General features: G+C 40.2%; 1 protein-coding gene across 4 annotated transcripts; it reads right to left on the bottom strand.

Moving 5' to 3' along the window:
* Positions 1-2,657: 2,657 nt before the first annotated feature.
* Positions 2,658-13,179, bottom strand: Rexo2 (RNA exonuclease 2). 4 transcript variants are annotated; one of them, XM_003472817.5, is made up of 7 exons: positions 12,973-13,174; positions 11,996-12,079; positions 8,599-8,676; positions 7,885-7,996; positions 6,503-6,611; positions 5,144-5,197; positions 2,658-3,100 (listed from the first exon to the last, which is right to left on the bottom strand). In XM_003472817.5, exons 1-7 carry the CDS (start codon positions 13,117-13,119, stop codon positions 2,971-2,973), a joined length of 714 nt encoding a protein of 237 aa, XP_003472865.1. In that variant the 5' UTR covers positions 13,120-13,174; the 3' UTR covers positions 2,658-2,970. The 4 variants fall into 4 exon arrangements, 3 of the variants coding, with proteins under 3 accessions (XP_003472865.1, XP_005005037.1, XP_023421987.1); XR_010049644.1 differs by having other exon boundaries at positions 2,990-3,100; positions 5,144-5,271; positions 12,973-13,179; XM_005004980.4 differs by lacking the exon at positions 11,996-12,079 and having other exon boundaries at positions 12,973-13,179.
* Between the last annotated feature and the right edge of the window lie 471 nt (positions 13,180-13,650).

Raw genomic sequence — 13,650 nt, 5'->3', positions numbered from 1 at the left:
GATAAAATAGCTTCTAATTCAGCAATCCAATCATTCAATGTGATTTGTGCAGTGATTAAATGCATTCAGAATAGAAAAGTTGTTCCACAAAAACAGAACAGCACTAGGCGTGGTGGCACACACCCGTAATCCCAGCACCCGAGAGGCTAAGGCAGCTGGCTCGCTGTGAGTTCAAGGTTAGCCTGGTTACAAAGTGAGTTTATGGCCAGTCTGAACTGCTAGTAAAACCCTGTTGGGGGTGAGGGGATAATGGGCCTGGGTTCTGATCCAGCCAAAATAAGTTTATTAACCAAGCATTACACTTAATCAGAATTCAGAAGCATCTTATTGTCTCAAATGGTTAAATTCAGAGTAAAGCTGGATTGCTCCTAGAGACATTCATTAAATTTCCTTCTTGAACAAAAATACCAAAATTTTTATGCCATTTTAATGCTGACATAAGAGAAAGCATCTCCCTAAATTGCCTGCTTCCTGTTACTCCACATTGGGAAGCTAAGTTAATTCATCCCAGGTACACAAGGAATGGTCTCAAGAGTCCAACGACTCCGAGTTGTTCCCATTACACACTGGCCATAAGACACTGTCACTCTGGAAATGTCATGCCAAATGAAGTGTGGCTTGTGTATCTGCATGGTAATACACATGAAATTTACGATCCCCTCATTTTTAAACATGCAGTTCAGTGGTATCAGTACTCTCACATTACAATCCAGCCAATCATTAGGGACCCTGGTCCCTAAGAACTCTGCAGCCTTTCATTTGCACTGGAACATCATTTTTGTACTACATTCCTGAACCTTCTCATTTTCTAGGTGCATCCCTTTGAGATACAACAAAGTTACACACAGGTGCAAAACTAAGCTGTTCAAATCATCCTGAAGAGTAAGTCTCGGGCCCTGTGCACTCAGTTTAAACACATCAGCTGCAAAAGCAACGGCCGCCTCTCCCTCCTTTTAGTGGAATGAAGACTTAGAACTCCTTGTTACAAAGATTTCAAAGCCACAATATTCCTTCACTCAGTAGAAAATGCTTGATCGGCAAGGCGTGGTGGCACACACCCGTAATCCCAGCATTGGGGAGGCTGAGGCAGCAGGATCACCACAAGTTCAAGGCCACCCCGACTACACATTGAGACTCGGTCTTCCAAAAGAAAAAACCATAAACAAAAATTCAGACAATTTCGTTTATATAATTACCACAGATATCTAGCTCAGTGGCACAGCACCTGCCTTACAATGTCAGGGAAGGTTTTTAATAGTCCTTGGCATGTACTGAGTCACTGGCATTAAGTGAACACAAATTTAAGATAATGCCCTAAGCATCACAATTAACCACACTACCTTCTCCACAGATCCTGCAAGGTCAAATCCTCAATCAACACAAGTTAGCAATCAACACAAGTGAAAGGCCTCACTGTGTATCCAGTACTGTGCTCAGAAGTGTTTAAGAATAGCATTCTATTTAATTAAGTTAGTCACTATCAGTAAGCTCATTTTACAAATATAGAAACTGATGGTTTGAGAAATAAACTTGCCAAAGTGCCTCGGTACATGAGCAGCTTGGATTTGAATCCAGAGACTGACTCAAAAGTCCAATACTTAGTTACTACCCAACTTAACCTTCCAAACCACTGATGTTGGTACACACTATTCCAGAAAGCAGAACACTCTGCTTTCTGGAATATAAATTACTAGTACTAGTCAAAAAAAAAAAACCAGAAGGCTTAAATTTTCATCTATTTACACTTATTAGATATGAATCCGATGCTCACTTGGAAAAAAGTTACACTAAAACCTCTGACCACTCAGAGTTGTTGCATGCATAGAAAATATAAATAAAGGGACGAGGGACACAGCTGAGCGATGCAACCCTACCTGGCAAGCATGAGATCCTGAGTTCAATTCCTAATACCTGTGCCCATCCCCGCCACCAAAAAGGATAATACAACTTAATACACAAAGTGCTTCTCAAATAAAAATACTACAAGATTATTAGATTATTCTCAAGAATACACGGGAACTACATTGCTACGTTCCTATAAGGACTATTACTGAATAGAGATATAACTCGAGATTACCACGTAAGTCTTCAAGTCAGCTCTCAGAGATGAAGGTCATATGACAGTCATTCCCAGTTCTGATTTCTTATCGTAAAGGAGTACTTATCAGAATCAGATCTGTTCTACAGATGATTCTGTTGACCTCTAAGGCACACACCTTAGTACTGTAGACTACATAACTTAGGAGTTAACATATTCACACTGAAATCTCTTCTTGCTACTGCCTGACCTAGACACAGAACAGCAAACTACTAACACTCTAGAAGCCCAGCAGAGAGACACCTTGTACACAATACGTAGTCAATAAGCTTTAGGGACTACTTACAGAATGCCAGTCTGCCAGCTGGCTGACTTGAATTCTTGAAGGCAGTGATGAGTAGCCTATTCCAGAGCTGTGAGTTCGATGACAATGAATCCAGATCTGCTTCTTGGAACCTAGATCATTATTCTATTCTTGACTCATAAAGCAAAACAGAATAAATTCACTTTCTGTTTGACATGGAAATTTAATCCTAGTGCATCATAAGAATTCACCCATTAGCATTAACCCAGGAAGCAGTACTTTTCCCACTACTAAAGAATAGATGGTACGAAAAGGTTTGCATTTCAATAGAACTAGTTTTATTTATTCATTTATTTATTTATTATTAAACAAAAGAAATGGTCTAAAAGCAAATGCAAGTATGTACCAAGGGATGGGCATGACCTGGTACTTACAAAGGAGCTTCAGTGTCATAATGGAAACAGTATATTGTCTTGTGTGCTTGAGTAATCTGGAGAAGCAAGTTAACTAAAAGAGCTCTGTCAAGCAGTCAGCATAAAAAAGGGAAAGAAAACAAAATCAAAAGAAGGCAAAAGAACACTAGAAGTTGCTTCCAGAGAACTATGTGGTGGCCGCGTGACAACTGGCATCAACTCACAGTCTTCTCATTTTCCCCATTTTCTATAATTTTCCTTTTTTTTTCATCTGTTTTTTTCTTGAAGATGTTATTTCGGTAAAACTGAAGTTCTTTGATGCTTTCACTAATGTCATCAAGTGCCCTACAAGCAAACATACCACACTGAATAAAACGTTCAAAAGCAGAGGAGATGGAAGCATTTTATAAACTTTTTAAGTAACTTAACGACAACAAGTTACTATAAACGCCACTATCCAGCATCACCAAGAAATGGAATATTTCAGTAAAGCACAGGCAAGTATTTTTGTATAAAAAACTTCTGATGGTTAACAAAAATAGTAAAACATCAACTAAAATTTCCCAAACTGTTTCACAAGACAGTAATGTGGGTTCCAGTAAAGGGAAAGAGTTCCAGGGTCAAATGAGTTCAGGAAAAATTAAACATTTCTGAAGGGCTCTGCAAAACACTTAATAAACTAATGTGCATCATAAATTCCTAAAGACCTATAGTGTACACAGTATTTCTAAAACTTAATCAACTACATTTGTACAATATTTAGTAATAGGACATATATGAAACAAAGTTTGAGAAAGACTGTGCAATATTTAACATTCTTGAACATAACTCATAATAAACATCAATTATCAGATCAGACAGAACCTAAGCATAAAAGGATCTACCTCCTCTCCTGATAACTAATGCTATAGTCAGTGGCAGCCTGCCTCCAAGAGCCGCTCTTCCCTTCCAACATACTCTTTCTCACCTATTATCATCTAAGAAATCAGCCTGCCAAAATTATTACAACACTATGCAAATAAGCTCAGCATGGTGGGCCTCGGACCTATTATAGAAAATCCACTGCACAAACTTTAGTGCAAGAGTTTTACAATAATTATTCCTGTAGCTAACAATCTGCTTTCTTTTTTAGGTCCAGGGTATATGACAGAGAGCTTAATTTCTCAAGAATACAGCCTCCAGCTAAGGGACACAATGTCTAGTCGTAACACTGAAGTCTAAAACACATCTGAAAACCCAAAGTACTTTTATAACCCACAGTGCAGCAAAACCCAGCCAATCCAGACATAGGGCTTTAGTGATTACTTATATCAGTTGATGTGGACATCCATGTGTCACTACACAAATACCAGTGTCTTTTGCAACAGTGGGTTTTCTTCAAAAACTTATAGAGGCATTATATGATAATGTACTATCTTTCTAAAAATCTGAAAAATTCTACAACAGTTAAGACAACCCAAACCCTAAGGTATTGTAAAACTGCTATACTTTAACCACACCCAATAAAAACAGCCAAGAAGCTAGGGAGTCAGGATGCCAGGGAAAGAGGATTGTAAGTTTGTGGCTTGTCTGACAACTCAGCAAAATCCTGTCTCAAAATTAAAAAAAGTAGGAGCTGGAGATTTAGCTCAGCGGCATAAGCACCTGCGTTGCAAGCAGGCAGTCGTGAGTTCAATCCCTGGTACCGATAAAAAGGAAAAAGACAAAAAAAAAAAAAAAAAAAGTGGAGGACATAAGTGCGGTGGTCATGGGACTGCCTTGCATGCACAAGGCACTCAAGTCAATCCCGAGCTCCACTCCAAAAAAAAGTCGGGACTCTATTAGTTTAGGGACTGGCCTGTGTCAAACTGCACTGCAGAGTATGAACACAGAAGTGAACCCTGACTACTCTTAGAAGCCAAATCAGCCACATCTGGTTTTACGTTTCTAAAAACGCGCCAACAGAAAATAGAAAAAGTGCAGGACATTTGAGGCAAAAGCTCTCTAACCTCATGAAGACTAAGGTGAAATAAACCTGAAAAACTGTCCAAGCAGCACATTATTATACAACTATACACGAAGTGTTCTAATCTCAAATGGCTACAAAAACATTAATGCTTCTCCTCTCTAGAAAGGTTAGATTCTGTCATCACATATAAACCAAATTATCTAAAAGTTCTGAAACTATAATGTAGTTTGAAACTATATGACCAAAAATAAGGGAGCCTCTTCATCAGAATGGAGGATCTGAATCCTGACCAAAATTCCTGATAATCTGATAATACAAGAAAATCATCTTTCTGCGTGTTGACCTTTATCTTTCCCCAGAGGAAACAGAGTAGAGAAGAGATACTAATTTGGGAATTCTGTGTGCTGGACTGGGAAGCACCTGGGAGGACCCACTCTTACCTGTGAGAGGCAGCCTTCTTTGGTGCAAATTCATATTCCTCCGGATACCAGCGTCTACACAGTAGAAATGGAACTCTCAAAGGAAAGGGTCTCAATAATAGCTATCTCCTTCAAGCAATTTATTAACACTGAAAAAGACATTTGGGTTCTGACTCTCAAGTTGCTGCCGCCTGTCAGTCTGCCTTCCAACCTTTCCTCTCGTCAATGTATTTATTTCCTTTCAGCAAACTCACGGGGCACAGGACCCCTACATCTCTCGCGCCAGCTCAGCCCTCCGGGGTTTCTGCCCTAAATATCCAACTGCTTGCTAAACACTCACCAGACACTTTTAACTTCACGTACACAAAACCACACCCACTCATCGTGCGCAACAGCGCCCCTCCCCATCCGGCTACTCTTCCTTTTCCCTTTTCGTTGAACAGCTCCAACTCTCGCTATGCTAGCCAAATTCCAAACGCCAAAATCACTTTACACCTCGTCCTTTTCTTCACTGGAGCGTTTGGTGTCCTGCCAGTTAACCTCCAATATTTCATTTCCATTCCCCCCAAAAACCACTCACCTCGCTAATTCATTATTCCCCAAAGTGACCCAGTCTCCCTTATTTGCCTATCCCTTTTTGTGACACTTTATAATTTACATCACCCACTCTTCTAAACTTTCTCAAAGGAACCCCATCCTTACTAAATAAAAGCTAACTTCAACAGTACCACGGGCAAGCCTTGCGTGACAGCCTGGCCACCTGCCTTTGCCAACCTCCTGCTTTGCACTTCAGCACGATAAAACCATTTATAATTTCTTGCACACACTTGCCTGGGCTTCCTGCTCCTTCTCGTTCTCATACCTCAGCGCACTCTCAGGAATGCTGTATCCTTACTTAAGTGCCTCCTTCTTTAAACTGAAAAGCTATTTCCTACGCAAAGCTTTCCGACTTCCCGTTCCTCTGCTCCAGCAGGGTGAGGTATTCCTTCCCTACTTCCCGCATCTGCTACATGCTCATTTTCATTACTGAAGCCGTCACAGTATATTTTTAAAGTGTGTTTTTTATACCTCTGTCAATCCACTAGGTTCTTGGCTACTTAAGAGCTTTTCCCCTGTATGTTCCCAGCAGATAAGCCAACGCTTGGCACAAAATGAGTGTGTCCCACACTTTCTGGATTAATGAGATTTATATGGCGATTTTTGATGTTTTTTCCCAAGTCTCACTAGTAAGGGAAATTCAAACCTTGTACATGTAAGACGGGAAAGACATATGCCCCGTTAGCACCCTTAGTTCTACAGCTCTATTCAATTATTTTCCACAATTTTCAACTAAAACATGCTAAATAAGGCAAGTTAATGGATCCTAAATAGAACCCTTACCTGCACAGTTCTTTAACAGTGCTCACATCAATTATTCTATAATGAAGATGTTTCATGAACTGGGGCATGTATTTGTCAAGAAACTTCTTATCTGCATGAACTGAATTTCCTAGAAAGACATGAAGCATACTGCATCTCTGTATTTCTAGTGGTATACAACAGGATATAAAGTCATAAATTGTATTTGAAATAAGAATTTTTTTTTTAATCCAAACAATTCCTACAAGCATCTCTACATTTCTAAACCAGGCTTGCGTGCATCTGACTGGTTTCCAAATGCAGGTTTCCCAGTTTCTAGTCAGTCTAGCTCATAATAAACTTGTAAGTGGCTCTCACGGACTAAAAGATAATTCCACCATTCCACATGCTTAAAATGATACATAGATCTATTTGCTATTTTTCAACATCATGCCAAATGTGCAAATTTTGTCCCAGTGTCAAAAAATTCACACCACTAACACTTAAAATTTAGCTGAATTATAGGTAGATAAAACTTTATTTGCAAATTTTTAAACAAATCATATCCATACTCATATTTCCATACAGAAATTAAAAACACTAAATTTTAAATAAGAACTATTAAATAGACATCAGCCACACTGGCTGAGGAAAACATTTATACAATATATGCTTATATGCAGTGCCAAACTTTTCTTGATGACTGTTTAAGAAAAGTGTTACTACATTAATTTATATACAAAAATATAATATACTTTCACAGAACATGACTTTCTCTCTCACAATGTCAACCCTCTAAAAATTTGGGTAGAACTAGCCTTGTCTCTAAAAAATCAATGTCACAGGAGTTAAAAAAAAAAAAAGGATGGGGCACAATTTTAGATTAACAGACTAATAAGACATGATAATCAAATGCAATGCATGAGTTTTGACTGAATACTGGTTCAAAAACAATTAGACATTTTGAGAAACTTCAAATATGAGCTAGAGATCACATAATATTAAATAATTATTTTCAATGCAATATTGATATTTTTACATAAGAAAACACTTGAAGTTTTTAGAAGTATCATGATGACTGCAATTTACTTTTAAACACTAAAAAAAGAATAAAAATGGCACAAGGATAATTAATTACTAAACTCAACTTTTCCATGTATCTCAACTATTTCCGCAAAAAGACAGGAGGGAAAATTTTTACTGCGTTCATCTGTCCCCCAGATTCAGGTGCCAGGTGCCAGGCATTTTCCCAATCATCATGTTGTAAACTATACAAGTAAACCTGAAAACAAAAGTAAGATGTAGAACCCAAATCAGGCTAAGTGGAAGAAATGGATGATCTTGGCGGTCTTTCGGGAACTGCAGTCTCTTGAATCACTACAATGGAAGACTATCTACAAGATATACATACGACCGGATTTTACCTGCAAGCGGACAGAGCCCCGGGGGAGTCTGCTGTCGTACAAAGGACAGAAATTCATACTCTGCCTGCTGCAATGTAATTGTACTCTCCTTCACTGCCTTGGTAAGACCAGACTGCAAGAGAGAATCCCCCGCCCCCACCAGAAACACATGAAGTCAGTTTTTAAAGTTATCCAGAAATGAAATTTCACATCTAAAATGGGCAGATATAACCACAGATGGACCAGTTTTACAGCTCAAGTGCAAACTGAAACTGCCATCTTTACACAAACATTTTTCTTAAAGAATCCAAGCCAAGTAAGTTATATTCCTCATTGTTAATAGCATTTCCACACAGTCAAAAAGGATGGTACTCAAAGTCCAAAGACAGAACCTCTGGGAAGAAACAACTATTAACAGAAGAGCAGTATTCCCCCTTCTCTAAGAGTTGATGTCTAACCTTATCCAAAAGACTGACTTGAGTAATACTTGACAATCCACAATGCGTTCGCGACAGACTGAATGTAGGAGAGAAAAAAGAGGACATTCAGGAGAAGATGATCTCGAGAGGTCCCAAAGACGCAAAGGAAACAAGCAAGCAGTTTCCCAGGCTTGCCAAGCCATCTTCCTCTAACCCTCTTTCAATACCATCCAACAATGGTATAGGATTCAGATGTGGGTGCAACCAGCTTGTCACCGATCCCCAAAGCAGCAATCCTGTCATTTGGTAATGTTACCTTCCCATGATGCTCCTTACACCAATCTGACATGCTGTCCAGCAGCTCATCAGGCTGTTTGATAATCAGGTTAGGACCCTGTGGATGGGAAAAGCCATTAGTCACGATAAATCAACAGGAATAACCTTGCTCTTACAAGTGCAGCTTAGGCTGCTTTAAGGACTAAATGTACCTATTTAGAAAGTAAGGAATAAGGACACTTTGCGAACTCTCAGAGGAGTCTCATTTGGTTCGGCACTGTTCATAATGGCAAAAAGAATACACACAACTGAAAACCAAAATGCCTACTAATAGAAGACACAAGCATCTACCAGGATTTAGCAACAAACTACTATAGTCCCAGGCTTTGGTGGTTTTTTTGGTTTTTTTTGTTGTTGTTGTCGTTTTGTGATTAGAAAGCTAAGAATGAATTTTACATTTGGTTTCCTTTATTCATTCATGTGTGTGTGAGGGCGTAAAATGTGTTGTTGCTGAGGACAGCACCCAGGGCCTCATGGCTGTTAGGCAAGCACTGTACCACTGAAATTGAGTTTTGTATTTTTACACTGTAAAGAACTGTTTAAATGAAAAAAGAACATGAGAGCTATATGGCGTGCAAAGTGTAAAATATTTAGTATCTAACCTTTTCCAGAAAAAAATCTTCCAGTTACTAAAAGGGAATTCTTTTGAAAAATTATCAGTATGGCCAAGTGAAAAAAGCAAATTACAAAACAGTATTAACATACATATGATTTTACTTACACTTGTTTTTCAAACAACCACATTTAAACATATATAACATCAAGAAAACATGAAGTTTGGGAAATAAGGCTCGAGAATAGGACAAAATATCAATAGATTACTATTCATGTACTTTACATAAAGTTACCTTGTATAACTTGAGAGTAGTTTTATATTTCAAAAAAAAAAAAAGAAAGACGTTCCAAAATGGATCTTAAATGCTTAGCTCTATCTGTCACAACTTCTAACTGTGAGTCTTTGTACAGAGTACAGTGACACAGCCTGATTAGCACATTAAAACAAGTGTGTCCTTCTGGAAGACAGTGATAACAATTAAAAAACTGTCCTTCCTCGTCAGGACGTTAACAGAATAAATTATACATATGCAAGGTCTTGCGGGGTGCAGTGGTACACGCCTATCATCCCAGCTCCCAGGAGGCAGAGGCTAAAAGTGAGCCCCAGCCAGCCTGAAGTACATAGCGAGATCCTGTCTCAAAAAGTCCAAAAAAAAAACCTCTTTGCAAGAAAACTATTCTACATATTCAAAGTATTATTATCAAGGTGCCAAAATTAGTTTGCAATCCCTGAAAGAAATGGCCAGAACCAGTGTAAATTATAACTTAAATCCTACAACTGAAAACTGCCAAACAAGAAAAGTAGTGTTAGCAATCTCCATAGAGAAACAAAAAATTTGCTCTGATATTTAAAAAATACAACAAAAACTTGTACTGTCAAAAATAAAAATACTAACAATGTTGGCAGAGAGCAAACTACATACTATATAAATCTTCTAACCTATTTTAAAAGACCTGGTAATTTGGCAAATAAAGTTATCCACAAAAAAAAGTTTCACAGTAGGATGCTTATGCCTCTTCTGCATAAAACATTTTCCTCAAACCAATAAGATAATAAAACACATAGAATTGATAGCCCCAATTTTTGTTTAAACAACCTTATCTTCATCTGACTTAAGCTCCACTAATCTGCAGCTGTGTGAATACATACTTAAATCTCCTCCAGGGCTCATATCAACCTGCTGGTCCATTAAACTGTCAGTATTTCACATTATATCAACAGACTAAGGAAAAACATTTCTTTGGCCAAGGGTAAGTAGGGCTGGTAAAATAAAGACACTTCTCTATTTGTCTCCAGTAAATTCCAAGTCACAAAAAAAGAAACCAGACCAAAAACTCAGGGGCTTATTTGTATAACATTTCAAAGAAAAGTTGTTATGAGAAGAAATACAGGCTCACGATTCTAAAGCCATGTCAGGAACATAAGTCTAGTCCTCCACAAATGCTACAATTCATCTATGCCTTCTCACCTCTTTTGCCCACCTAAGAAATAAACAAAAGTCTTAAGTATAGATTTATGAAATGTATCCATTGCCAGTAACCCATCAATCATACACTCTAGGAACTTAGGATTCTTCTGCACAAACATCCCTAGTTTGCTCCTCCAGGTTTTTCTTTTGCATTTTGTATTGTTTTCTGGTACTTTTCTTTTCTTTTCTTTTTTTTTTTTTTTTTTTTTTTTTTTTTTTTTTTTTTTTTTTTTTTTCTGGTTATGGGTGTTTTTGCTTTAACAACTCTAAATATTGCTGCGGACATAAAACAGCCATTACAGTCAGGGATTTCATCTCCCACCAATGAGGTAGTATCAGCCACTTATTAAATGTTTCATGAGGCCAAAGTGCAACAGGCATGTTTGCTCTGCTTAATGCTTTGGTAAAAGTAGACTGTAAAAACCTTTATCATGGCCATATGTCAGCAAGACAGCATTTCTGGAAATGCACTAATAGAAATTCTGACATGTTAACACAGAAGAAACATATGTCCTAGATAAAAAGGCAGTCAGCTCTCCTTAAGCACGGTTCTGCATCCATGGATTTAACCAAATTTAGATGGAAAATATTTTACCAAGAAATGCATTTGTGCAGATTTTATTAGTCCTTAAGCAACACAGTATAACTACTTAAACAAAATTTACATTGTATCAGGTATTATAATCTAGAGATGATTCAAAGTATATAAGTGGATATGCATAGGTTATATATAAACACTGTATCATTTTAATACAAGAGACTTGAGTATCTGCAGATTTTGTTGTCTTTGGAGGAGTCCTGGAACCAAACTCCTATGGATACACAGAGGCACGACTGTCTATGAAATCAAGTTAAATTCAAAGTTAGGACACAAGGATATAATCCTGGGCATGAGTCACCAAACCTGATGGGACAACAATTATTATTACTGGTTAGGAGTACTTTACCCCTAACTAAAATGGCTTCCCTAATAATGAGCCAGCTGGCCGGGAGCAAAGTATTCAACATCACCGCATCCAAAAGTTCTTAACTATAAAATAAACATTAACAGTACTCACTTTAGAGCTGTTGTGAGGACTAAGAGAAAGTACAAAAACACAACTGTGCCAGGCATATCGTAAGCTCTCACCTAGAGTAAATTTTTGACGATGTAGTTAACTGAAAAATTAACCACGCTGTAGGATGGGTTACTTTGACTCTAGTACCAATTCTACCATGATCTCAAATATTACTTTGGACCTTAATCTATACGAACCTCAAATATATTTTTTTAAATAACGAGACTAGAAAAAAAATTTTTTTAGATTTCCAATGCCCTCCAAAAGTAGGATTATATTATATGGCATCACCTACTTCAGCCAAAATGTTAAGATCAGAGTCAGTTATCAGACAGGCCATCTCAATAATCTGGTCCTTCTCAATGTCCAATCCTGTCATCTGCAACAAAAAACAGATATATAACATACACACAACTTCCTCCTGGCCTCTTGTATCCAAGCTCGTTCAACAAGAATTCTCTGAAGCACATTCAGTTTATATTCCGAAGCCAGAATAGAAACGGTAATAACCTCCCTCAGAAAAGTACTCAAGATCCAAACACGAATCTTCATTCACCCAACAACCATTTACCAAAGGCTTGCATTAACACTAAGCCTTGCCCGGGACAGACGTAAAGTGAGTAAACTGAGACAACACGCAATTACAGAAAAGGTGGGCACCATCGCTACACTTAATAGTTTACAAACTCCTTCACTAAGTCGACCCTCATCACAGTCTAAGGCAGAAAGCAACTATGATCTTCCCCTCGTGAAAGGGACACGTGAGGCTGGCGGGCAGGGCACGGTCCCGGCAAGCTTCTGGTCCCCGGCTGCCCTCCGCCAGCACCGAGGGTGCACGGGTGGAATCCTGGCTCTGGGCCTCACTTGCTCGGTTAAGGAACGAGAGGGCGAAGGCTGAGTCATGCGGGAGTCCCGTCTAGCTGGAAGCAGGGTCCTTTAAGGTTTGGTGGGGGGAGGGAGGCGAGCCTCTGCCCCCCACCCCCACCCCCACCCCACCCCACCCCACCCCACCCGCGACCCGCAGCCCGCAGACAGAGCGGGGCGTTAGGCAAGTCCACGCACGGGCGAGGCGGGAGGGGGCGCAGGGACCCACGGGGACTCCTCCCTGCCGAGAGCGGCGCCACCGTCCTGCAGCGTCCCAGCCTGGGATGGCCCGGCGCCCCCCGCCCGCTCACCTGCCGAGCCGGGGACCCCGGGATGAGCTCGGCCGCCCGGTCCCACGCGCTGGACCGCACTCGCCGGCTCTCACCCGCGCCGACCTCGCCCACTCACCTCCAGGTCCACCCAGACCATCCGCTGAGCCATGCTCTCTCCTGCCGCCATGACTGCACCACCTTCGCGGACACCTCGTGCCCCGACCTGCCCGCGGCTCCCACCCACACCCCGCAACAGCCTGGAACCGAGAGAGCCGCCTAGCATCACCCGGCACCAGCCGCCACAGCCCTAGGATCGCCGCTGGCGCGCGCGCAGGCGCACTAGTCGCTAAACGTCGCAAACCCACGGGGAAGCACAGAGTGGAGACTACAGCTCCCAGCATCCCGCGCGCCGACTCGCCCTTCGCAGCCCACGATGGGCTGTCGAAAGGGCTGGCGGGACTACGAGTCCCGCGGCGTCGCCACTGAGTTCCCACCCCCGCCACGTGTTTTTCTGGTGTTAGTGGAAGCGCTTGTTTTTCACAGCTGAGTTTCCTCCCAAGCAGGAGTTCCTGAGTTTTGATTAGTTCTAAACCCCGCAGTTTAAAAAGGACTTTTTACATCGACTAGTCGAAAAAGAGGATTATGATTTTTAAAAATATGTCTTTTTCGTCTTTTTCTCTCTCCTTTTGGCTTACCTGATTCTCCCTTCCACATATTATTTTTCTCATGAACTTGAACTGAAGAGCGGTGTATTGCTTTGGGCCACAAAGCCAATTCCACTGTCATCGTTCATAAATCTTTAAGTGGGATAGTG

Source organism: Cavia porcellus, unplaced genomic scaffold (assembly GCF_034190915.1).
Source record: "Cavia porcellus strain 051 isolate PalLab524CR breed Dunkin Hartley unplaced genomic scaffold, mCavPor4.1 scaffold_9, whole genome shotgun sequence".
Taxonomy (NCBI): domain Eukaryota; kingdom Metazoa; phylum Chordata; class Mammalia; order Rodentia; family Caviidae; genus Cavia; species Cavia porcellus.
This window is presented reverse-complemented; position numbering and strand designations above follow the sequence as displayed.

Bases quoted from the DNA above. Each gene is read 5' to 3' on its own strand.
- Rexo2 (XM_003472817.5), bottom strand. From the start codon at position 13,119: ATGCTAGGCGGCTCTCTCGGTTCCAGGCTGTTGCGGGGTGTGGGTGGG. The intron at 6,612-7,884 runs GTAAAATCCGGT...ATGTCTTTCTAG, and splicing joins GGGGCTCTGTCCGCTTGCAG to GAAATTCAGTTCATGCAGAT. The intron at 5,198-6,502 runs GTAAGGGTTCTA...TCTACTGTGTAG, and splicing joins ACTGTTAAAGAACTGTGCAG to ACGCTGGTATCCGGAGGAAT.